The sequence below is a fragment of the Prionailurus viverrinus genome, chromosome A2 (assembly GCF_022837055.1).
Source record: "Prionailurus viverrinus isolate Anna chromosome A2, UM_Priviv_1.0, whole genome shotgun sequence".
Classification (NCBI taxonomy): Eukaryota; Metazoa; Chordata; class Mammalia; order Carnivora; family Felidae; genus Prionailurus; species Prionailurus viverrinus.
The window spans coordinates 135,079,935-135,106,617 of NC_062562.1; the positions used below are offsets into that span (position 1 = coordinate 135,079,935).

At 35.7% G+C, this 26,683-nt stretch overlaps 1 protein-coding gene across 2 annotated transcripts in view; it reads left to right on the forward strand.

Annotated features, from left to right (window-relative positions):
• TES (testin LIM domain protein) overlaps positions 1–22,875 on the forward strand; it is a 46,568-nt gene extending 23,693 nt beyond the window's left edge. For both annotated transcript variants that reach the window (XM_047850193.1, XM_047850194.1), the window contains exons 2-7: positions 1,095–1,180; positions 12,611–12,863; positions 13,747–14,082; positions 15,344–15,559; positions 15,978–16,136; positions 21,582–22,875. In XM_047850193.1, the coding sequence (XP_047706149.1) occupies positions 1,095–1,180; positions 12,611–12,863; positions 13,747–14,082; positions 15,344–15,559; positions 15,978–16,136; positions 21,582–21,770 (1,239 nt within the window). In that variant the 3' untranslated portion in view covers positions 21,771–22,875. The remainder of the gene's footprint in view (positions 1–1,094; positions 1,181–12,610; positions 12,864–13,746; positions 14,083–15,343; positions 15,560–15,977; positions 16,137–21,581) is intronic.
• Positions 22,876–26,683: the final 3,808 nt, after the last annotated feature.

Genomic DNA, 26,683 nt, shown 5'->3' on the forward strand with positions numbered 1-26,683 from the left:
CTATTCCCACCCCAGGCGTAAAAGCACAGGCTTTGGTGTCAGAAAGACCTGGACTCAGACCACTTCTCTACCATTTATTTACATGTTGGTCTTAAGCAAGTTCTGTAACCTTCCTGAATTTCAGTTGTCATCTCTAAAATAGAGAATAATATTGCTTTTGAGATTTTATAAGGTTTTGATAAGTGCTTACCTTTATTCCTTGCATTCAACATATGTTATTGCTATTATACTTATAAATAATAACATTTTGAATATAATAAATATAGAAATAATGAACAAAATTGACCATATGTTAATAAAATAAATGAATAATAAATAATAAATGAAATAAAATTATTTGAATCATAATTCCTAAAATCTTTTTTATATTCCTTGTTTGCTAAAAAAATATGTCATTTGGGGACAGGCTTGCTTCCCAAGCTCTGGCTCTTTAACTCCCTGTTCCTATTGCATACAGGGCATTTAGTGACCAAAGAAATAAATTCATGACTTTTTGCAACTTGCAGTATTTGTAGTCCTCTAAACAGTTGTATTCTGATGCTTTTCCTTTCATGAAAAAATCAGTAAGAATACAAGGTATGTTGAGTAGGTATTTGGAGTCCCCATATCCATACCTAAGTGTCCTCATTGACCAAACAATGTGATACTCATAAAAGATTTGTTTGCAACTTCTATCAACAGGAGTGGTCATATGTGGAATTTAAGAATCAAAACAGATAAACATAGGGGAAGAGAAGCAAAATTAAGATGAATACAGAGAGGGAGACAAACCATAAGAGACTCTTAAATGCAGAGAACAAACTGAGGGTTGCTGGAGCAGTATTGGGTGGGGGGAATGGGCTAAATGGGTAATGGGCATTAAGGAGGACGCTTGTTGGAATGAGCACTGGGTGTTATATGTAAGTGATGAATCAGTAAATTCTATTCCTGAAGTCATTATTACGCTATGTGTTAGCTAACTTGGATTTAAATTTTAAGAAATCTTAAAAATTTTTAGTTTTAAAAAAAACAGGAGTGGTTAGTAGAAGGACAGTTTATTGAATTTTTTAGATTTTTAAAAAATGTTATAACACACATTGTTTTCTACTTAACAGATGGGCTTAGGTCATGAGCAAGGATTTGGAGCTCCCTGTTTAAAATGCAAAGAAAAATGTGAAGGATTCGAACTACACTTCTGGAGGTAATGTTTTGAAAATGACAGCCACATTAGTAATTTCTGCTCTTTGGCACTGCTTCCTCAGACAGTGGGGATCTCTTATAAATTCTCTAGCATGGTTGTTAAGTTGTAGATCTGTCATATTCTTTTCTAAAAAATAAAGGCTAAAGCTATTCTGTTTTCCTACCATTAAGTGTGACTGAGCTAATTGGACCATCGTAACTATATTTGAAATTGTGTATTTGCTGTCCTTCAGATTTCCTATGAGTCTAGAATACTGAATTTATGTCTCTTTCCTGAGTGGCAGATAAGTTTATGGTAATCTTCTAGGACTGTTTATTAATTATAATTCTTTTGTTAAAAATTGATAACTTTGCACATTTTACCTATATATTTGCAATAAACAATAAATATGATTAAGCACTCATGTGCTGGTTGTCAGGACATAGACTGGTATCTAAGGACTCTTCGAAATTTTTAGCTTTAACACTTGAATTAAAAAAATAATTCATTGCCATCATTGGCTTGTATCAAGTTCAAATATATGGAGGACAAATGTTGGTGGATCAAAATGTGAATTTTGTGTAGATCTTATTTACATATTTTAAAGTAATAGTGTATGTTATATAAACCTAAAAATTGGTATTTTAAACCTGTTCTTATGAAGAATGTAAATTTTGTTCATCAATGGCTGTCAAGACTATAATGGTAGTTGATCTAAGTCTGTTCAAATTAGAATCAGCACATCATTGTTAGAAGAAAAATGTTAAAGTGATCAACTATACATTATTAGGATGTCAGATGCCTGGTTAGAATAAATCTCACTCGAGAACAATTTCTGTGCTGCATATTTCCATGGAAAACTCCCTAGAATAAAAAATTTCATCAGCTATTGAGATTGTGTACAATGTAAGTTATAGGAGAATATAAACAATTAAAATTTGAGATATTAGGTTCTTTTAAAAGCTAGTTTATTTAGCAAGTTTTAGGAAACAACGGCAGTTGTCTTAAGTAATGAAGGTAGTGGAAACCTCAGCCCATGCAGAAATGATGGTACAGTTCTTTATTTGTAAGGAGCTAAAATTTTTCAGGGAGTTTTTTAATTACAAGACTTTCATGGATCTTCCCTGTGCCACCTTTTTAAAGGACATAGAAGTTAGGCAACATGTCTGTTGTGGTTCTGAAACATTAAGTCACTAGACACAAAATAGTTTTCATGGACTAGAATATTTCAGCTCCTGATGTGCACACCATTCAGTGATGCTCACAGTGGGCTGTGGAGAGAGTTGCAGTGCCCTCTGCTGGGCATGGTTCTAACTGTACAATCTTTAAAAATCTTAAAAAATCTTTAAAAACCTTTTTAGTTTGACCATACAGTTGCCAAAAACTGCTAATGAGATTTTTAAAGCTCATTCCTAAGTGATAGCATCTTTTCTCTAAAGCAGAAGGTTGGTTTAGAGTAATTATTGTTTGTGCTATATTTTTTTTTATTACAGATCACTATAATCTGAGATTTTCAGATTTAAAAAAATGTCAGAGAAGAGCAGATTTCTGTGGCATGAAAATCACTTTTTAATTTTAATTTTTTTCATTTACTTACCTTGATAGACTCTGAGAATCTGTTAAGAGCCATAAAAGACTATGGTTTTGCCACAGCCTCCAACCTAGCTTGAGTTTATATGCTTCATCCAGGTGGTTTTACTTAGTAAATCCGTCTTCTTCCTGGCATGAATCTGGACACATCTCTCCCTCAGAATTCTTGGTAATTCTCTGAATTTTTCACCATAGCTGGAAGGCTGGAGGGCAGGTGCTTTTGACCTCCAGATAGCCATTTTCAGTACAGTCTTTGAAGCAAAAGTCTGGTTGTCTTGAGTGTAATGAAGATCCCAGGTCTGGTCCAAGGCCACAGACTGCTGTGACTGCAGTGGACATGGAGTCCCAGGATCCTGTCCACTTAGCTTCCTCCTCTATCTTCATGGTAATCCTTGACTTCCAGGACTCTAAGGGCTTCATGGGGCACATTGTGAAAATCAGAGTTAAATTATTCTCCACATTTTACCAGCCTGACTTCTATTCAGCCACAAGAATGGTCTTGAAAATGGATACTGTTGTGTACTTCCCAATAGCTTAAGAACCCTCACTGCTTTCTACTCCTGCTTGCTTGTCCAGTCTCCTCTCCCACTTCTCTTCCAAGTAGCCTCTGTTTTAACTGCTGAGATATATGCTGCTCCCTGGAACTTGTGTGTTTTTTGGTATGTTTCCTTCAGCTGGAAAAACCCTACATTTCACTATGATGAAACAAAAGTCCTTCCTATTCTTCAAGTCTCTGTCAAGCATTACCTCTGAGAACTCTTCCTTGATCCCTGTATTAGCTCAGGCTTCCATAGCAAAATACCATAGACTGGGTGGGTTAAACAACAGATATTTATTGTCTTCTAGTTCTGGAGGCCAGAAGTTCAAGAAGTTCAGTATCGGCATGGTTGGGTTCTGGTAAGAAACCTCTTCCTGGTTTGCAGATGGCCAGCTTCTCTCTGTGTCCTCACATGTCCTTTTCTCTGTGCATGCATATGGAGAGAGAAAGATATCTTCTCTCTTCTTCTTGAAAGCCACCAGTCCTATCAGATTAAAACCCTACTCTTATGACCTCATTTAACTTTATCTTCTAAAAGCTCTATCTACAAATACAGTCACGTGGAGGGTTAGAGCTACAACATATGAATTTGGGGGGACACAATTCAGTCCTTACCACCCTCTTCCTACTTCTGCATACCCCCAAGTAAAGGGTCATTTTTGGCCTTGGCACCTTATATATTTGTAGGAGCCAGCAAATAAATAAGACCTTACTATCTTCATCATTCAGATTTCCTGTTGGCATCTTCCATTGCTGGGGACAAGGTAGCCCACTGCTGCAGTCCTTAGGGGTCAGCCTCCTATAGTATGGCCCAGGGTACCATGCAGAAGGGTGCGGAATGAATGTAGAGAGTGAATGGAAGAGATTCAGTGGGCATGACTGCCTGTCAAGGTGTGTCACAACAGTTATAAAAAACTAAAAATAAATTCTTAGACTTACGGAAGTTTAGAGTAAAACTTGGAACTCAGTTAGCCAAACCTCATTTTATAGATCAACGACCTAAAACCCAAGGAAGTTAAAATGACTTATTTGAGCCTATTAATTATTAATAAGAAATATAATTTATAAAAATTTCCTATGTGTCACATGCTAATAAGCACTTGTAATGATTTTCTATGCTGCACAACAAATTACTCCAAATTAGCAGGTTAAAACAACACCTATTAATTGACTAAACATCCATTTATGCATTAGGTCAGAAGTCAAGGCAGGCTTAACTGGATGCTCTGCTTAGGATTTCAAAAGGCTTGAAATCAAGGTTTTGGCCAGATTGAGGTCTAATCTGGAAATTGGGAGAAGAATCTGCTTCCAGACTCATTTGTAATGTTGGTAGAATTCACTTCCTTCATTTCCTGTGGTTGCAGGCATGAGGTCCCTGTTTATTTGCTGGCTGTCAGTCAGGGGCTGTTCCCAGCTTCTAGAAGCCACTCACATTCCTTGGCACATGGCCATCTCTGTCTTCAAAGTCAATAACGTGCTTGGAATCCTTTCTGTGCCTTAAATCTCTCCGACTTCCTCTTCTGCTCCCAGCCAGAGAAAACTTATGTTTTTTAAGGGCTCATGTGATGAGATTTGGCACACCTAGATAATTTCTCTTTGCCATACCATAGTAACATAATCATGAGATTAACACCAGAGAATGCAGGTCATAGGGGCTGTCTTAAACTTCTGCTTATCATAGCACTTTACATACTTGGTTGTTACTAATCTTCATACTATCCTTTGGGATAAGTGATAGTATTCCCATTTTATATATGAGAAATCAAACACTGAGGGAAGTTAAATGACTTACCAAAGGCAAGGCTTATAGGTGGCAGAGCTAGAATTTGGACTCAAAGCTTGCCAAAACCTTCCTCCTCAACCATCTCTCTAGACAGCAGAACAGAAACTAGAACCCATGTTTACACGCTCATGACCAGTGAACTTTGGACTGCACCAGGCTCTCTTCTCTATAGTGTGGTGCTTTTGTGACATATGTCTTTTTTGGACAATGATGCTTTATCTGTGAGCACTCTCTTTCTTCACTCCATCAATAATTACAAGACTCGGAGAAAATAAAAGGTTGAGGATGCCTGATACTTACCAAATAAGAACTATACTATCTTCTGGACACACTGTCAAGTAAAAGTAGTATTTAGAGCTAACAAATATTTATGAAATGTTAAGATGCAAACCCAAGATTTCAAGTTTATAATCAATTATTTCATATGAAAGCATAGTAATATTATTTGGAATAATAGATCATTTATTACGTAAGCAATAAAATTATTCTTTTGTCTTATCTTCCATAAATCCATCTAATAAAACAGTAGCATCTTAAAAGAAAAATGTTACTTGAATATAGCATACATCTGTTCAGAGAATTTCCGATTGGCTTAGGGCTGGCTGAAAACTAAAAATTCCACACCATAAATGGATTAATCCTTGTGTTGAATTCTGTAACAAGAGGCCCATGCTTAAGTCCATAAAAGTATATCCCTCTTATAAACGGGCAGCTTCCAGCCCTTTTAAAATATGGTTTGTAGTAGTGCCATGACCATACCTTTAAATCACTGTGAGTGCTGGCAGCATGTCAGAGCACTCCAGTTGCTACTACTTGCCTTGTAAAAACAAAAAAATATATATATTTTTTACAAATAGTGATACAAAAATAATTTCTCTTTGGGGTTGGGGATGGAGGATAGTTTCTTGCCTGCTTTCAGCTTGAAACTGTAAATCTATGTATTTTTCTGAGGCAGTACCTTTGGTACAGTTTGGCATTCCCTCTCCTGGATTTAACTCAAGAAATCTGAAGTTGTAATGTAAAATTTGAGTTTACAGTCCTGATTTGTCATTCATATTAACCTTTGCGTGTGTATGTGTTAACATGCTCAACTTTTTTTTTACAAAGAACTTTTTCATACAAATAATCCTCCTCCCCTTCTCACTCTCTCAGACTACATTTGCATCTTTTTAAAAAGTCATAAAAAAGATCATTTTAAATAAACTTAATTCTGAATTCACCTCCCTTCTTTCTTCCCCCACATAACTTTTATTAACATCCTATGGAGAATTTGGGGACAAGTGCTCTAGGACAGTTTAGAAGATTTAGAGATTTGGCAACTGTGCTAAGTATGGTAACTGACTTACAACTCCCCCCAAAACTGCTATCAAATAAATGTAGTAAACAGGCTATCTGTCTGCATATATCATCAAAAATTACTGGTGGAGCATCTGAGGAAAGATACTAAACAAACCATACATGTTTGTACACACCCCAGCAACGTGAGTACTGTGCTCACCCATGCCATTGTTGTCTTAAGTTGGCATAAAACCAGTTTTTTAAAGTTCTTCATTTTCTTAAGGATGGAATCTGCGTTATTTCAGGTTGAAATTAATTATGTGATAAATATCCTACTCGTTCTTATGCTTTTTCTTGGATACCAAGAAAATCCCCCAATTCCTCAACAGAATTTTCCTCTCAATTAACTTACAGGCTGTCTTCCTAATGAGTTTAAAAGTTCTTAAAAGATATTTGTAAAAATAAAGTTTTCCAATTTAAATATGGGTGATTCAAATGTAAAACACCGTAGACTAAAAACCCCCAAAATTAATTATTAAAAAAAAATTTTTAACTAGTAAATAGCATAGATTTAAGTATTAAATAGCATACGTTTCTGTAATGGATAGTTCCTGGCACCTGGCCCAGATTTTATAGGTTTCTTTCTTGAATTGTGGTTTGTGGCTATCCCTTTTTGTTGTAAAAATGGAGCTCCAGGGTAAGGGGTCTGGAAGGGTTGTGGTCACTCCAGCTGTTGTCATGATGACAACTCTAACTGAAAAACCATCCCACCCCTGCTGAGTCACATTCCTGCCAAGTGCTCTTTACCACAGACCACCATGTTGCGGCAAGGATGCAGATGGGGTTTATAATGTATTTGTGATTTTAAAAGCTATCATGAATCAATCAGGTTTTCCCCACTTTGAAAGCTGAAAACTTCTTTTTCCTGCTGCTATTGGTATATTGCTTTAACCGATTTTACTTGCTTAATAAGGTATGTTGGGTTGGTGAGGGGTGGATAGGGAAAATATATATATTCTCAGAATGTAAATCTCCCAAAAATAGCTGATATAAGTAATAAGAAAAAGTATAGAGATGGCTCTTATATCATTGGTTAATATACCTTTTTATGTATAGCATTTTCATAGTAAATATAATTTATTTACTCATGTTACAGTTTGTCATAGCTTGTGAATTGAAAACCAGAAGGCTTTTTTTTCAGGTGCTTTTTTGTCTTTCAGATTCTAAAATCTAGTTCCCCTTATTTTCTGGTGTACATGTTGTTCTGGAATAGAACTGGATAATAAACATTTCCAGAGGAAATCCATATCTTTCATCACATATCCTTGTAACATTATTACTTCCTCCCATAGTCAGTCACTTTACTAATTATTAGGATGCATGCTATAGTTCACAGCCATATAAGGATCTATTTATCTATATTAGGAACTAAATCCCCACCCTGCCATTTTCCCCTCAGTAAAGTATGATTTTAAACTTGATCCAAAAGTAATGTGATGGTTTTATAAATAATTATATCATTTTTGTTAACTGATGAACAAGAATGAAGAATATACTGTAATAGAACAATATACTCCTTTCCACTGGGTGGGAGTATGAGATAACCAGATATAAGAGTCTTTTATAGCTGAACTAGAATCTGCACTCTTCAGATGCTTACCAAATAAAGATTTCTGACCAATCTGTGCACAAGGAAATTAGTTTGCCCCCCTAGCCTTCATATCTCTGACTCTGTCCCTCTCTGTCTCAATCTCTTTCTGGGACTGCACATGTCAGATCTGATATTTTTGGTTTGGACACCTCACCTTAAGAAAACAGGACACAAAAATCTGTAATTATTTAATAATTTGTTATCTAGTAAGGAGATCAATCTAATAAATATTTAGTTGTTTTTCCTAGTTTTTTTGGTGTAGAGAAATCCAATTTTATTTATTTTAAATCCAGAATGCTTCTTAAACTCTTACTGAAGTTAATACATTTGTATGATCAATCATTGCATCTGTGATTAACAACAGTTTAACTTTTCCTTTCTGAGGAATCCTTATAACTTCTATTTCTTTGATTTTTCTTACTCCTCTGATTAGTACCCACAGGACTATGTGAATGAAGTGATGACAAGGTTGCTTCCTCGCTTCACATCCTAAAATGAATGCACTAATGATGTGTGCTGAGTTTGAGCTTTTTTCCAGAAACCCTTTCTAAAATCCTGTCTAGTTTCCTTCTATAGCTAAAATGAATAAACAAAATATAATCAGAAGGGATGTTGAAATGTATTGAATGTTTTTTTTCCTGCATCTTACAAGAAGCAAACATTTGCTTTATTAGTTTCTGCTGTTATCTTTATTTTCCTTCCATGTACTTCAGGCTTATTTTTTCTAATTTTTTTTTAACTTCCTGAGTTAATTAATTTTATTCTCTCTTCTTTCTAACTTGAGCATGTTAGCTGTCCCTTTTCTCCTAAGCACCCCTTTAGTTGTGTTCTACATTTCAAGAAGTAATAGTTTTGTTTTCTTTTTTCCCAAAAATGCTATTTCTTTTCATTTCTATTGTGATTGTTTCAATGTTAAATTTTTTAGGAGTCTTTTAAAAGTATTTTCTTTTTTTTAAGTTTATTTATTTTGAGAGAGAGACAAAACAGAAAGAGAGAGAGATCAGGGGAGGGGCAGAGAGGGAGGGAGACAGAGAATCCCAAGCAGGCCCCATGCTGTCAGCACAGAGCCTAATGTGGGGGTCAAACCCACGAACCCTAAGATCGTGTCCTGAGCTGAAGTCGGATGCTTAACTGAGCCACCCAAGCACCCCAAAATTACTTTCTAGTTACTTTTTTGCTGTTGATGTCTAGCATAATTATATTCTGTTCAGATAATGTGGTTGATGGTGATTCCTTGGGCATTTATTTATTTTATTTTTTTATTTTTTAAATGTTTATTTATTTTTGAGAGAGAAACAGAGCGTGAGTGGGGGAGGGGCAGAGAGCGAGGGAGACGCAGAATCCGAAGCAGGCTTCAGGCTCTGAGCTGTCAGCACAGAATCTGATATGGGGCTTGAACTCATGAACCATGACATCATGACCTGAGCTGATGTCAGAAACTCAACTGACTGAGCCATGCAGGCGCCCCCTCCTGGGCATTTGAGACTTTGTCTATGGCACAGTATGTGTTCAGTTTTCTGAAGTGTTTCAAATGTTCCCCAAATGAATGTGTTCCCCAGTCACTGGATAAGATATTTTTTATGTGTCTGCTTGATCAGGCTTATTGTGTTACTCAAATCTTTATTTCTAATTTTTTAGCATTACTATAATAAGTTTGTCTATTTCTTAAAGTTTTGGTGTCTTGCTTATATAATTAGAATTTAGGTTATTAGACTATATTAATTTTAGAATCGTTACATCATAGAGGTGATTTTAAACTTCTGTCACTATGTAGGCACACTCTTTACTACAGATTAAATGAAAGCATTAAAGTCCAAAGTGCATGATTTTAATATAGGTGCCTAACTTACTTTTTGTTGGTATTTGCCTGATGTATCTTTTTACGTCTTTACACTTTCATCCTTTCTGTGTCCTTAAATTTTAAGTGTTTCTTCCGAGTTGTGTATAGTTTGATTTTGTTGTATTATCCAGACTGAAATCCTTTGTCTTTTAACTGGAGAATTGAGTCTGTTTATTGTGACTTTTGGTATATTTGGATTATATCAACCATCTTAATTTGTGCTTTCTAAATGTCCTAATGTCCTAAGTTTCTTTTTTCCTCCTCTCTTACTGCCTTCTGTTTAATTAATTGAGTTTTATATTGTCATTCCATTTTCTCTATATGTTTGAAATTATATGTAGTATTTCCTTCTTTAGTTTTCTTTTTTTTTAATTTTTTTTAACATTTATTTATTTTTGAGACAGAGAGAGACAGAGCATGAACGGGGGAGGGTCAGAGAAAGAGGGAGACACAGAATCTGAAACAGGCTCCAGGCTCTGAGCTGTCAGCACAGAGCCCGACACGGGGCTCGAACTCATGGACCGCGAGATCATGACCTGAGCCGAAGTCAGCCGCTTAACCGACTGAGCCACCCAGGCACCCCTCCTTCTTTAGTTTTCTAGATAGTTTAAAACACATGCTTTAACAACATCTCATGTTAATCTACATCTTCAATATCTTCCTGAACAATGTAAGAATATTCGAATGGCTTTTAAAACTCTCACCTCCTCCCTCTGATTTATATATTCTTTTTGCCCTATATTTACTTCCAGCTTAGGTTTTTAACACCACAAGTCTCTCTACTTCACTGTTTTCCTCTGTCACCTTCTCCAGCTTCTGCTTCTTTGCCAGATTCCTTCCTTCCTCCAGTCCTCTACCTTTTCCCTCTATTCTTGCCCAGGAGATGAAAGTGATCTATTCAACTAATATGCAAATGTGTCATACCCTGACTCCCAAATTTATATTTTCTACCAGGCTACAGTTTTTAACACTAGATCTCTATATCCTACAATCTACTTGATACCTTTATACTGTTTCATAGGCATTTCAAACTTTTCACTAGTTGAATTTTGGAGGACTTTCATCAATCTTCCCCTAATACCTAAGATCTATTCTTCTTTTACATTTATTGTCTTAAATATGTTACATTTCTTCTACCAGCTTACTCATCTTGGAAACCTGGGTTCATTTTTTGACAGACTGGGCCTTCCCTTTGCCATCACTACATCCAAATGAACCACAAAGTTTAGTCAGTTTTACATTCAAGGAGATCTTAATCTGTTACTTTTTTTTTTTAATCTGCACTGTTAAATACTCTAGTCCAAGCTATAACACATCTTATGTAGACTACAACAATAACCATCCAAGATATAAATTCCACTTGTGAAGTAGTCCCTGTTACTTAGAACCATGCCATTGCAAACCGATGCACCACTGACATGTTAATTGGTTTCCCTACTTCCAATTATGTCTACCCCTAATCCATTCTCCATATTATAAGTATTACAGTTTTTGAAAATGATAGATCTAATTGTGTTATCCATTACCTAAAAGCCTTCAGTGCCTCCTGCTTATTCTTATAGTGAAAGCCAAATTCTTTAATGTATCCTACAAGTCCCTGCATGATCTCATGCCTGCCTACCTCTCCAACCTTGTCACTCCCCATTTATTTACCTCACTGCAATCATACCAGCCCTCTCAGACCATGGGACCTAAGGGCATAAGCTCTTTCCTAATTCAGGACCACCACAAATACTCTTTCTGCTCAATATTTGGAGGCTTTTCTTCTTCTTTCTTTACCCCATCTCAAATACACACACACACACACACACACACACACACACACACACACACACAAACATATTTCATGCTTGTTTTATACATCCTTCAGACCTCAACCTAAATATATTACTTTCTTATGGAATATTGTTTTTATGGAGTCCTTTTCTCACCAGTTCAAAGTCAAAATTATACCCTCTCAAAGTGCCTTGTACTTTTCTTTCCTATCACAAATGCAGTAATAGGGCATATCAATAAAGTACATTGTTTAGCACATGGACACTTATATATGTTGCATTAAAGAATGATTACCTGCTAGACCAGATTGGGGAAGGGGAGCGGTGTCTTTCATTTAGTGGTATCTTTCATTTCATTTCTTGAAAAGTCCAGAGACTTTCATTTATCTTTTTTTTATACATAAGAAAGCACATAGTAAGTGGTCACTGAGTGAAGAAGCAAAAGAAAGGAAAGGAAAGAAAGAGAAAGGAAAAAGGAAACAGGAAATGAAAAAGGAGAGGAAAGGAAATAGAAAGGGGACAGGAAAGGAAATGAGGAAAGCTAAAGCTAAATCTAGGATAATAGTCCTTAATCAGAAAAGTTATATCAGCCTCCCTCTCACTTAAAAAAAAAAAACAAAAAAACAAAAAACTTGGGTAATGACTATGAAATAAATGTTACCATGCAATAAAATATGAAACTTCTTTCTATGATAGTGTTTTGGTGATTTTATTTACTTATCTATTTAAGAAAATGAGGAATGTTCAGACATGCCCCCTTGAGCATACACTTAATCAAAACCTAACTTTTTAAGGTTTTATAAAGTGAAGGTACATTTTTATGTTTCCTTGCTTAAATTTATGGATAGGTACTTAGAATCCCCACCCAGTGGCTTGCCTTTCTGTACCATTATATGGAATGCATATAAAAATATTTTATAAACTATAAATATTTGAGTATATTTACTTATTGATTAGGTATAATTAGTTATTGCTTACTTATCTCCAAACTTATAGAAAAATATGTCGTAACTGCAAGTGTGGCCAAGAAGAGCATGACGTCCTCTTGAGCAATGAAGAGGATCGAAAAGTGGGAAAACTTTTTGAAGACACCAAATATACCACCCTGATTGCCAAGCTAAAAACAGATGGAATTCCCATGTATAAACGCAATGTTATGATACTGACCAATCCAGTTGCTGCCAAGAAGAACGTCTCCATCAATACAGTTACCTACGAGTGGGCTCCTCCTGTCCAGAATCAGGCATTGGTAAATAATAAGGGGAAGGGCCATCTCTTTGTTAAAGTTCTGAGGCTACTTATTTAGGGCAGTCCTTTAGTGAGCTAATCAACCCCAAGTCCATTATTTTTCTGGGGTTCTTGTTACTTTGACTTCCAACTGCTATTGGTTTTTTAAAACTAAGATTAGATACTTCATAGAATTTCTTGACTACTTAGATATGTTAATCTTTTTGAGCGAATGGTCTGACATTCTTAATAATTAGATGAAAACAGATGTTTTGTATAAATCTAGTAACTTCTAGCTTACTCTTGAGATTTCTCTTAAGATAGTGAAGAATATGTAAAGAATAGAATTTTCTGTCATTTTTTTTAGAATGAAACAATGTTAAACAGTATATTTTACTATGTAAGGCCAAAAAAGGGCAATTTTGTGTCAAACTCCCTTTACTGTTAATAACAACTAAATATGACATTTGGAAGTCTTTTAAGAAGATTAGTTAAAATCATTCAAGTGAACCTTGTGATAATATTTTTTATAATGGTGAAAACACTGTTGATCTATACAGGCCATTCTAAACATCTAAACGTGCCTTCTAAAAATTGATGTTCTCTTGCAAATATACATTTGTATATTTAGCTCAAGTAGACATTAGTAAGCAAAATCTTTTATAAGCTGAAAAAAAGCTTTCATATCATGGAGAAAAATGTGTTTATTTTTACTGAACTAAATCTATTTGCTGTACCTTTTTTGAATGTGTTTTCATCTCAACATATTTATATTACGAAGACTGTTACAAATGGATAAAACACTTTTCTTTCTTAAATAACTCACTTCTGATGTGTATTATAAAATATTGCTTGTCTAATGGCCAGACCATCTCCCAGTTAACACTGGTCTTGTTGTGGCTCAGGCCAGGCAATACATGCAGATGCTGCCAAAGGAGAAGCAGCCCGTGGCAGGCTCAGAGGGGGCACAGTACCGAAAGAAGCAGCTGGCAAAGCAGCTCCCTGCACACGATCAAGACCCTTCAAAGTGCCATGAGTTGTCTCCCAAAGAGGTGAAGGAGATGGAACAGTTTGTGAAGAAATATAAGAGTGAGGCTCTGGGAGTAGGAGATGTCAAACTTCCCCGTGAGATGGACACGCAAGGCCCCAACAGAATGCTCCTCCCTGGAGGGGACAGAAGCACCACGGCAGCAGTGGGGGCCATGGAGGGCAAATCGGCCGAACACAAAAGAACTCAGTATGTAAGTAGAGAGGTCACACCATTGGCTCAATTGGTGTATTTACTGGTTATTTCCCTTTCTTTGAACATTTTTTTGAGGAGCCATTCCTCTGTTTTCCAAAAGGGTAGGTGAAGGAAATAAATTAAAATTCAGTTTAGGTTTATTTTAGCAAATCATCATGTTGGAAACCTCTGTCTAAAGCGAGGTTTTCTGATTATCTGTTGCCAAGGATAATTGGGAGTTGTATGTGTACATGGTAGTTAGCATTGGTGTCATGCTGGAATATGACATACTAATATAGAATCTATTTCTAAACATAATTTTGGTGTTAATTGTTTATCTCTTCCCACAAACAAGAATAATATATGCTTTGGTTAACTCAGTTTTGTTTGTGAGAACATGCCTAAAATTCAAATTTAAATTTATGTGAGTATACAGTTGACCCTGAAAAGTGGGTTTGAACTGTGCATGTCCACTTATCACAGATTTTTTAAATTAATACAATATAGTACTATAAATGTATTTTCTCTTCCATAGGATTTTCTTAATAATTTCTTTTTTCGAGTTTAGTTTATTGTAAGAATACATTACATAATACATATAACATACAAAATATGTGTTAATGGACCATTTATGTTATTGGTAAGGCTTCCAGTCAACAGTAGACTATTAGTAGTTAAGTTTTGAGGAAGTCAAAATTTATATGTGGAAAAGAAAGTTATTCATGGATTTTTTTACTGCATTGGGGAGTCAGCACCCCTCACCCCTGTGTTGTCCAAGGGTCAACTATATAGTCAATCATATTTTTAAAAAATCTCTTAGAGAAATTGAAGTCTTTTTTTTATGCCTTGAAAGTAGAAGAGAATTATGATACAGATGAACAAAGAGTAAGAGCCAAACTTACTGTAATATATTTCCCATAGATCCAACCAATAAGGCTTAGCAAGAAAAGGTAATAATAAGCTCTAAGGTAATCATTTTGAGAGAACCCCTTAAAAATTGTGGTGAAAATTACTGTTAGCCCTTTTCTGTAAGTGACTTTAATTAAGGAAACAGTGCTCTGTTACCAGCAGGGCACAAAAATTAGGTTTGAAGAGACTGGAGGAAGCCAAGGGAGCCCACTTCCTGGAAGTAAGAACACCTGGTTGTCTCCATGGACAAATTACTAATGTTAGTAGAAATCATCTCTCTTGTAAATTTTTTCTCCGAATTCCTGGTAAACTGATGATGAGAAATGCCCAGGTTACGATGACCAGATTGTTTTGGATGGCTTCCCTTTCAGTCCTGCTACTGCTGCAAACTGAGTATGAAGGAGGGTGACCCAGCCATCTACGCTGAAAGAGCCGGCTATGATAAACTATGGCACCCGGCTTGTTTCGTCTGCAGTGCCTGCCAGGAACTCCTGGTCGACATGATTTATTTCTGGAAGAATGGGAAGCTATACTGTGGCAGACATTACTGTGACAGTGAGAAACCACGATGTGCTGGCTGTGATGAGGTATGTTCTCTGCGGCCACCGCAGGCAGGCTACTTCTTGTACCTCCATAGAGTCCCCTTACCATCTAACAAGGCCATCCTTAGCAGAAAGGTGACATGAATTAACCAAGCATCAGTTGCTTTATTTACATGCAGAGGAGATGAGTGGAAAAGAAAATCTTTTAACTTCAGTCATTCTGAGTGACCGTGTTAATTGTGTTGACTAATGAAAGACCGTCTAGAAACAAAAAAGATTGATTTGTGCTAAACTAAATAATAAGCCGAGTGTAAGCTTTAGGTTATTTTTAGACTTTGAGCCCAGGAAAGTAGGTTGATATTATCTGTGGATCTAAAACCTTTATTGATCTAAAGAACCTGGCGTTGTCGTTTGTACCAAAAAGGAAAATATATGATTCATCTTATTTTTGCCCTCTTTTCAGTTAATATTCAGCAATGAGTACACCCAGGCAGAAAACCAAAATTGGCATTTGAAACACTTCTGCTGCTTTGACTGTGACAACATCCTAGCTGGGGAAATATACGTGATGGTCAATGACAAGCCCGTGTGTAAGCCCTGCTATGTGAAGAATCATGCTGTGGTAAGGAGCATTCTAGGCATATGGTCGCCTTGACCTGCTTTAGGACTTTACATTGTGCCTTTATTTGACCCTCTCACAAATGAGAAACAGACGGTAATACCCTTAAATAGGAAACATGTAATCCCTACCACAGGGTGTTAAATTTCAGGTAATTCAAAAACAATGCATACATTCACTGTGAGCTACCTCAAGATTTCTATCTGTACAGTATATTCTGTAGATTATAAGCACTACTTAGTAATCAAATCCCCACTAAAAAATAGTTCTTTAATGGGAATGAGATTGATTGATTCTCATCATATAGATCAGAGTCATTTACATTAATATTTTTAGGGGCTGTTCATATTCCTTAGCTGTATTTGAGTGTTTATGATTTCTGTTCATGTTCCTAAAGCCCCCCACTAAGGCTTCATTTTTTATTTTTAACCTGGAGATTGTACAATGCCTAGTTCTTAAACCGTCATTGCAAATTGATTTAGTATAACAAAATTTGACCTGTATGTTTAGATTTATTTGCATCAGCCAAACATTCAAATATTTAATGATAAATATACTTAAAATATAAATATATTTATAAAATATAATATAAAAATACATAAAAAATAAATATATATTTTTTCTTAGCTCTACCTTGCTTACACAGAGCTGCTATTGCATGATGGCCAAGAGATAAGTAATTTAGATAAAGAGTATATAAAGAAAATTGACCATATATGGTAAACCCTTTAATCCAGCGGTATTAAAATGATAGACATTTACTTCTTTATAAGCAGGAAAATATGTACTAGCTAAAGACTCCCATGAGCTATCAAGTAAAGCATAAAAGAATAGAATGAAATATTTATATCATTCCAGGAGTGTGATACTACGGAAAATAAAGTAACTAGTTTTGATGCCAGTGCCAAAATTTTCAACCTTTATACATTCCCAAGTATAGTCCATCATTTTCTGTCAATTCTGCCTTATCAGTAAATCTCAGATCCTCACAGTTACAACTACTCAACATCAGACCTTTATTTTTTGTCATTCGGATTATTGTAGTGACCTCAAATTTGGTCTCCCCACTTCCATTCTTCACCTTGTGCAAAGCCACCTTCTGTTATGATGGAAGATAATCTTTCTGAAATGCAAACATAATCATCAAGCCTTTTCTTAACAGATCTAGCCCTTTCTTGCCTGCCCAGCCTCTTCTACTAGTTGTCTAACACAAAGTTACTCATTTTCTAGTTTATACACTGTTCTTGGTCTTCTATTCATACTAATTCCTTTGTCTGATCCACCCTCCTTCCTATTCCCTATTTTACCTGACATGCTTGTATATTCCCCCAGAATTGATGTAGGCTTAACTTTTTTTAGAACACCTTTCTTGATTTTTTGCCCCAAGCTCCACCCCTTTTCTCTGGCCACAATGCCTCTCTGTGTTCCCATGAGTCATATCTGTATGTAATTAATACCACCCATCTGTCTCCTCCCCTAGACTATAAGTAGCTGGTGGATAGAGCTTGCCTGTTTATTTCCATGTCCTTAATGTCTGCCCTTAGGAAATGTTTGAGTGACTGATTTGTGTTCTAATATTTCTCATTATCTTTGGGATCAACAGGGACCCTCATTGTACTTGGGGAAAAGATAATGAATCACCATGTGGCCTGGTACATAATTTAGCTAAAAACTGCTTCTCTGAATTTTGTTCCTACAGTTTCTCTAAAGGAAAAGAAAGGGTTACCATAATATGTATTTTATTGTAGGGGTGTGTGACCTTGGTCTCAAGGACTAGGATGCAGACCCCATGGGGGCAGAAATTTTGTTTGCTTTGTTTTGTACTTCCAACACTAGAACAGCATAGTAGATACTCAATAAATATTTACTGAATAAAGCTTTAAATAGATGAAGCTGCTTTATTTAACTGCTAGAAGTTTCTCTTCATTATATTGTAACTAACCAACAGAGAGGAATAACCACAGATATTATTAAAAGAGAGAGAGTCTAAATTATTTAGCTTTACAATATGGTGTGATTTCTTTTAGAAAGTTTACTTTCTCAGTAAGATGCACTGCTGCCCTTTGTCTAAAAGTAAAATGAACATTTCTCTCCATTGCCTGAACAAGCCAGCACATGGCAAAAAGAGCTACCCACGCCACATACTAAATGATGTAAAATTTTGAAGATTATCTAGTTCAGAGCATCAGTCTGCTAAGATCTTTTAATCTTCAAACAAACAAACAAATTATGTATAAACCTGAAGGCAAGAGCTGAACTCAAAACAGGGCATTTCTGAGATAAAAATTAACTTGGAAAGAGGGTAATGGGAAATACACCTAGTTTGTCTCTGCATGGTCTCTGGAATTCTGGTCTCAAATGGCCACCCCCTGAATTCACATCTCTGAGATCTCACAGGAACCTCCCGCCAGAGAGCTCATTACAACCAGTGTCATTAGCTTTTTCACATTGTGTATAAATAAACTAAAAGAAGTAGGAGAAATTTAAGGATATAAGAACTAATTGAAATATCAGAGGTTTAAGAACCCAGAAAAATCAAATGCAAAGCAGAAAGTGAAAAACACATTATCCCCTGATTGTTTCCATAATCCCCAGACCCTCAATGAGGCCTAGGCAACCTTCAGATTTATGAAAAATTAGGAGCAGTAGACCTTAGCTGGGACTAAATGTCAGACTTCGGGATGAATGACAAATTATTAGCAAAACTAAATTATATGAAACCACTAACCCTAAATTCTTACACCATTCAGTGTATAGTTCATTTTTTTTAATCTAAACAATTCCATCAATTTTACATATAATTGAATAGTAGTTATCTCTTTTTGAAAATCACAAATGAAAGGGGCGTCTGGGTGGCTCAGTTGGGTTCAGCGTCCAACTCTTGGTTTCATCTCAGGTCATGATCTCACAGTTCATGGGATCGAGCCCCGCATCAAGTTCTGCTCTGATGATGCTAAGCCTTCTTGGGATTCTCTCTCTCCCTCTCTCTCTGTCCCTTCCCAACTCACGCTCTCTCTCTCTCTCAAAATAAATAAATATAAAAAAATTCTAAAATCAACATGAGTTTTAAAAGATTATAAAAAGATCCACAAGTATTATTAGAGGAATGAAATAAAGGTATGTCTTGGTCTAAAAGCAAGGGATTAAAAAAAATTGAGTGTGACATGCTTCTGTTTTATACAAGCGTGTTTAAAATATTGAAAAATTAATATGAAACATAAAAACTACATAGAACTACATTCTAAATAGAAAGCTACAAGATAGGAATATTTGCAAAAGCAACTGCTTGCCTGGTACAGCTACAAATTAAGAGTGCATTTGTAATTAAAACACTCATTTTTGTTGTATTCAGGAAGAGTGTATTGACCATGGAGAGAGAATCTCTCCCTTGCTTCTCAGGAAACACTAGGTTGACATAACCTGTGAATTAAGCAGCTATAGTCTCTGTAATTAGAAGCCGTGTAGCTCTATAAAGTATGGAAAGTATATTGCATGTTCGAAGTGGATATTTGTAACAAGGTCTCATATCATACCCTAAACCAGTTTCCCTACTGAACAGTAGCCACATTTTAAGGTCTCCTAAGTAAGGAGGGTCAGGTTAAATGACCTACCTTCAGCTCTCAGTGATTCCTGACAGACATTAAGAAACCAAAGGTGTGGAAGATTAGACATTTTTATGTAATGCAGGACAATTCGTTCCTTTCTTCACTTGTTATAAAAATACTTAAAACAAAACCTTTAGATGGTCACATTCATTCAGAACATGCATAAACAAGAAGGCCTATGGTCTGTCTAGTGTTTTGGAGGTCTTAATAGGGTAGTTTCGTTTTCTCCTATAATACTGAGGGTTGTTCATGTATTTTCATCATATACATGCTCAGCTAAAGGAGAAAATTATGTATGTGTCTGGGTGTGAATGTGCATGTATGCCATATATTTATTTGTACATAACATACACTGAATGGTACAAAGAATGTAAGTATTAATGTTTTACAATATTAGATTATACATAAATTATGACTTAGAACAGAAACCAGTTAACTACAAGTTATATTTTTAGTACAAACTAATTATTCTCAAACACTGTCAGTATTTTTATTTGAGTCCTTAATTACCTTGAACATGATTTTCATTTCATACTGTCTAGAAATTAGTGGTGTTAATAATCTCATGTGTCAGAGGTAAAGCTAGTGAAATTACTACTTCAAAGCTTTAAAGAGTGAGGAAAAATCTTTTTTTAAGACTATTTTTTTAAGAGCAGTTTTAGTTTTAAAACATAAGTGAGAGGAAGACCCAGCAACTTCCTGTGTAACCCCTGTGCTCAAACATATATAACATCAGTCATTATCAATATCACTCACCTGAATGCTACATTTTTTACCAAGGATGAATCTACATTTACATATCATAATCATCCAAAGTCCGTAGTTTACCTCAGGGTTCATTCCTGGTGTTGTATATTCTGTGGGTTTGGACAAATGTGTAGAACAGGCGAATGACACACATCCATCATTATAATATCATCGAGAATGTTTTCACTGACCTAAAAGTCCTCTGTGCTCTACCTGTTCTTGTCTCCCACCTCCCTATCCCACCCCTGGCAACCACAATCTTCTTACTTTCTCCATAGTTTTACCTTTGCCAAATGTCATACAGGTGGAATCATACAGTATGTTGCTTTTTTAGATTGGCTTCTTTCACTCAGCAATATGCATTTATTCCTCCATGTTTTTCATGGTTTGATACCTCATATCTTTTCAGCACTGGTTAATAGTCCATTGTCTGGATGTACCACAGTGTATTTATCCCTTCACCTACCAAAAGAAATCTTGGTTGCTTCAAATTTTGGCAATTATGAACAAAGATCCTATAAACATCCATGTGCAGGTTTTTGTGGGTCTAAGTTTTCAACTCCTTTAGGTAAATACCAAGGAGCACAATTTTAGATTTTATGATAAAAGTAGGTTTATTTTTCTAAGAAACTGTTAAACTATCTCCCAGAGTAGCTATACATTTCGCATTCCCACCAGTAATGAATGAGAGTTCCTGTTGTTCCACATCTTCACCAGCATTTGGTATCATAGGAAAAATCGTAAGACTTTTTTTTATAATTACTAAGATGCAGTCTAGTAGAATACGCTGAAAGGAAACTGCTTTGAAACTTGCCATCAAGACTTTCTGCTTCAAACATCATGGGATATCTTACAAGCATCAAATCACCTTTTGGCCTTCACCTGTTATTACTCACAGTGCTCTACATTTAGACCCCAATTAAGTTGGCTAAAAAGGTTAACCAGAAGGTCACTCTCAGCTGTATATTCTTGAGGTGGCCATTCTCAGTTAAATTTACCATCTGAAAGAAATGTGTTGTTTGTTCCTACATGACAATGTTACCATCACAGTTTGATCTCTCATCCTCTTCTCTTATTTGTGTAATTGACTTAACAGGTTTGTCAAGGATGCCACAATGCCATTGATCCTGAAGTGCAGCGAGTGACCTATAACAACTTCAGCTGGCATGCGTCCACAGAATGCTTTTTGTGTTCCTGCTGCAGCAAGTGTCTCATTGGGCAGAAGTTCATGCCAGTAGAAGGGATGGTTTTCTGTTCAGTGGAGTGTAAGAAGATGATGTCTTAAGAGGAAAGCACCAAGCAATATTGAGCCATAGCTATCCTAAGTGGTCTGCATTTCTGCTGTAAAATGCAATTTGGAAAAAATAAACAGGAAAAAAAGGAACTGTAAAGGAAACCAGGAGATTTTGTTCAGTATCTTTCTTTGCTGTTTTTCCTTATCATATTTTTCATCTCAATTTTTAAAACCTGCTTAAGCATTTGATTTTTAAAACAGTAAAGAACTGTTATCTTTGCTTAGCTTTCCATATGTAAAATCTTGGAGGTGGAAGCTTGAGATTTAATTAATCTTCATGTGCCTATCCCTCTTGTGCCAAACACAGTATATATGAACATTTAAAAATTAGTGTTGTTGAATGGAAAGATGAGCATTTTCTAGTTCTGTATTCTTTTCCCCCCTCCTGTGTAAAATGAAAGGAAATTAAACTTGCCCTAATGCCAAGGCTTTACATTTGTTGCCTTATCTTATTCACTGAACTTTGTAGTGATTCACAGTGAATTGTTTTGACAGAAAATAGAAATGCAGCATAGTATGGAGAGCTGTTATCATTTTAATGCCTTTGCTATTTTCTAATTTAGGCAGAGGTGGTTTTATTGCATTTATTTTTCTTTTTATTTTTCTTTCTTTCTTTTCTTTTCTTTTTTTTTCTTCTTTTTTTACTTGCCCTACCTCTCAGCATTCTCTTTGTCAGCTGGTGACCTCTGTCTGTGGCCTTAAGCACATTATTGTCACATGTGACATCCACACATCTTCTATAGATGATTTTTGGCTTAGACATAAAAGCCAAGCCATTCATTTATATTATGTTTTCAATCCAAAGAACATGTATACTTTTTGTACCCAAAAAACTATAACTTGTACTGATTGCACTTGCCTACCATTGTTTGGATAGATTTTTTGCATGAACCCATTCTTTTCTAATGGATACTGTCCTACAACACTACTAAGCCTGTTCAAGGATATGTATTGAATGTCTTCTTTGACTGTATACTTCCATGCCTAGATATTTCTGTTTATTTTTCCCTATATACTTCCATACAAGGCTATGCAATATAAAAATGAAACTGAATGAATGATATGTATATTCAAAATAAAGTCATTTTCACTTCAACAATTGTACCTTTAGTCTTAATAGCCTTTCTGAGAGCAAAAAAAAAAAAAAAAAAAAAAAAAAAAGGAAAATACTTTTGCAATTAAGCACTTGTCACAGCAGGGGGCGTTGTCTCCATGGATAAAACCTCATACAAAAATAAAGGCTGTTTCTGACAAGACAGAAACTAGGCTTTTCATGATGGAGAAGGGAAAGTTTTAAATAAATCAAGGCATTTAAGTTGTTTTTCTTCAATTCATGCAAGAGTTTTCTGTTTCAGAAAAGGAAAGTCATTTTCACTGAAGTTTCACTGAAGTTAAGCTATCTTCTTTGAAGATGAATCCCATAAATATTAGTCTTATACTTGAATTGTTTTTTGGTTTTCTAACAATTCTTTATGGCAACCTAGTGTGAAAAAGGAAGCAAGTGTGGAATAGTGGGGGATTAATTCTTTCTGGTATTAGTGGATCATGAGATTTTTTTTTTCCAGTCTAAAGTATTTCTATCATAGTGGGAGTAGTGGTTTTCTCTGGCACATACTCAAAATAATTCGCTTTGGATTTTTTTTTTCCCATCTCATGATTGTCTGGCTGATGGCGCTTTTCTTAAATTCCATACCCCGTCCCACCACTCACACACTATCACTAACATGCAGATATATACATTTATACATTATTCTGCACTATGCCTTCCCCAGTCATGAAAAAGTATCTTTTGGGGCTTGAACACATTTCACCTTATCTAAAGGAGTAATCTAATCCTACATACAATTTTAAATGGTTGTATCACAAATGTCCATCATTGTCTATAAATATCACTTTATGCTTGCTCTTTTTACCTTTATCTCAAATGAAAAAAATACATTTTCCATACCATTTTTTTTGTCACAAAGTTGAATAAGTTAACTTTCCCAGGCATGGCTATATGGGAATAAATTGAAGCAACTCCCCTGCATATTAACATGGCTACACTTTACATGTCTTCCCATAGCCTAAAAGAAATTTCCATACAAGAAATTTGACCAAATCCATCATTCACTAATCATGTATGGTTAGTGCATGTATATTAGGCATTACCTAAAAGAATAAACTACTTTACCTGAGAAATACAGAGCCACTGGTTTTTACTCTTTACCCTGACTTAATTTTTAGTTTGGTCTTGTAATACAAGAGAATGAACTATAATGAAATGTAATACAAGAGAATGAGTGCCATTTTTAATTGTTAATCAGTTTTGGTTTTGCTTTTTTTTTTTTTTTTTTTTTTGGAAAAAGTCTCTTCAATACTTTGTGGTATAAACACTTAACAAAAGACTAAGATTGTTACTAAATTTTCTAAGATTTATTTTTCTTCTAGTATTTCCTTTAGCATTTAAAGTGAGATCCCTCCCTCACCACCATTTTATATTTTGCATTTTCTTCAATTCTAAACAATGGTTTACTTGGTATAGGGACCAAAGTTAAATCCCCCCCTTGCAATAGAAAAAAGATAGGGAAGTAATAAATGTTTTTATCTGGATCCCTGCATTGTTTTTCTTAAAAAGTAGACATTGAAGAATAAGCTTTGGATCTACTAATTTCTCATGGGTCAATAAATGGAAATCTTTATCATCCAAATTCCATTTAAGTTCTAATAGAGATCTATCTTATCATTTTGTACTCAGTATAGCAGGCATTTAACAACTATGTCTACACAGCAGCAGACAGACACTCACCCTGGAAGGACTAGACTGGGAAAGAGAAGGCACCAGAATATGAACCATGATGAAGGCACCACAGAGAATAAGAGAAATGTTTTTTCCCCATCTGCTGAAGCCACCATCTTGGATATTAAAAGGTAAAATGGTGACTTCTGATTCTCTTATTCCCTACTCAGCAGTGAGTACTTGAGAACAGAAGAGTTTCTTTCCTGACCCAGGAAGTTCATAAGAAGATTATGATACATCAGTTGCTGAAGAAAACTGAGGCAATACATTTATCATCCTTATTGGAAGAATATAACTCTTTAGAATGATTAATCATGAACTCATTCACAGAATCTGCACATATCCTGTTCACCTCTAAGCAGAAATGTGCTTATAACACATGGATTCAGTGATAATTTTGAGAAGTCAGTGGATTTCAGTTATTTGATCCCATTAAGAAATACAAGTTGCTCAAGAGACACACTAGCCTATTTGTTGTAGAATATCTTTTTTTTTTTTAATAAGGGCCTGTGAGGTTTGTCCTTTAACCAACTCTAGCTGATATTTCTGAAGTCTTCGAGCATAGATTTCCAAATCTGACTTTGAAATATTTCAGCCCAATTTTACCCGCAAGAGATTCACTCTTGACTCATTCTCGAGGAATTTCCAACACACAGTATTTAAGCTCATCCAGCTTCACCATGGTTACCAAAGAGACACCATAACCCAAGATCGGTATTAAGCCTTTGTCTCAAGATGCCCTGGCATATCTGAACTTGTCTCCTGCGTATTCGCTTAATTCCTCTGAAAACTTACGACTCCCTCAATGTCTCCATAAAATAGCATTTTACCACAGATTCTTACTCTGCCCTTTCCTGACCTCTCCTGATTTAAATGTTCAATGACAACTTTTTCATATATTTATCAGGATATTTAAATAGCTTTAGCTAATTACTTTGTCTTTTCATGGGGAAAAACATGACATTGTAGCTTCTATTTAATCTGATCATGTATTTTGAAACACTCAAAATAAGATATCATTAACCTTTTATACAAGTTTTGAATGGCATTTTATTCTGACATTTATGAAGGCTGCTATTGATTTTTCTTCAATGATACTTCCCCCCAGAATATCTTGACCTTCAGACAATAACAAAACAACTTGCACCCAGTTATCTTTCTTGGAGTTAGCCATTACTGAAGGCAGAGATGTCAGAGTTTATGCCCCCATAAATACTGACTGACTGTGAAGGCATCATGATATAGTTCAAAGGAGGGCTGGGTTTAGGAGTCTAGAGAACTTCTGGCCAAGTCCCATTGATTGTCCCTCTCCTCCTCATAGTTATAGCTGAGTAGGATAGAGGACAAATCATTGAATTCGAGGAGTCTAGGAAATAATAATATATATCAATATATCAATATGCTGAAGTTACCAAAAATAACAATAGGGAAAATGGTTGAGAGAAGAATGAGCCAGAGGCCACAGTTATCAAAAAATATTAGAGGTATCCTGGAATTTGATAGAAGATGACAACTGAGGGTAGAAATAGGTGGTAAAGTCCAAAGCCATCTACTACATATACTTTAAAGAGCTGTGATTTTTTTAGGAAAAAAAAAGGAATTAGTGGCAATGCCAATGAAGAATGAGGAAGACATGGACACTGCAAGCACTGTGGAATGCCCATATGAGAGCAAAAATAATTGGCCTCTACTAGAGAATACTATGGAAGAAACAGAGACCTTAGGGATAATTGGCTATCTGTTGGAATAAGGAGATGAAGCAGTTGAGGGTGCAGAGAGTCTGCAGTTCACAGAAGCTGCATGCGGAGGACACAGAGGTAAAGTTAGAGAGTGTGGGAAGGGATAGGGCCAGATTAAAATTTAAAAGGCAGAATGGATATCAGATTTCCAAATGAGGCCAAAAAATCTAGATGTCTGGGGTAAACAGAGCTGAGAGGCATACCGAGGTTAGTTCCGGTAGTTTGCTAGTGAAGAATGAGTCATCAATTAGGAATGCATTTGGCTGTAAGTAACTAAAAACACAGCTAAGAGTGGCTTAAAGACAAAACATGGGCTAGTCCAAATTTGGCTCAGAACAAGCTCTCTCTAATCTCTCTGCTCTGCCATCCTGTATGTGTTGCCTTCC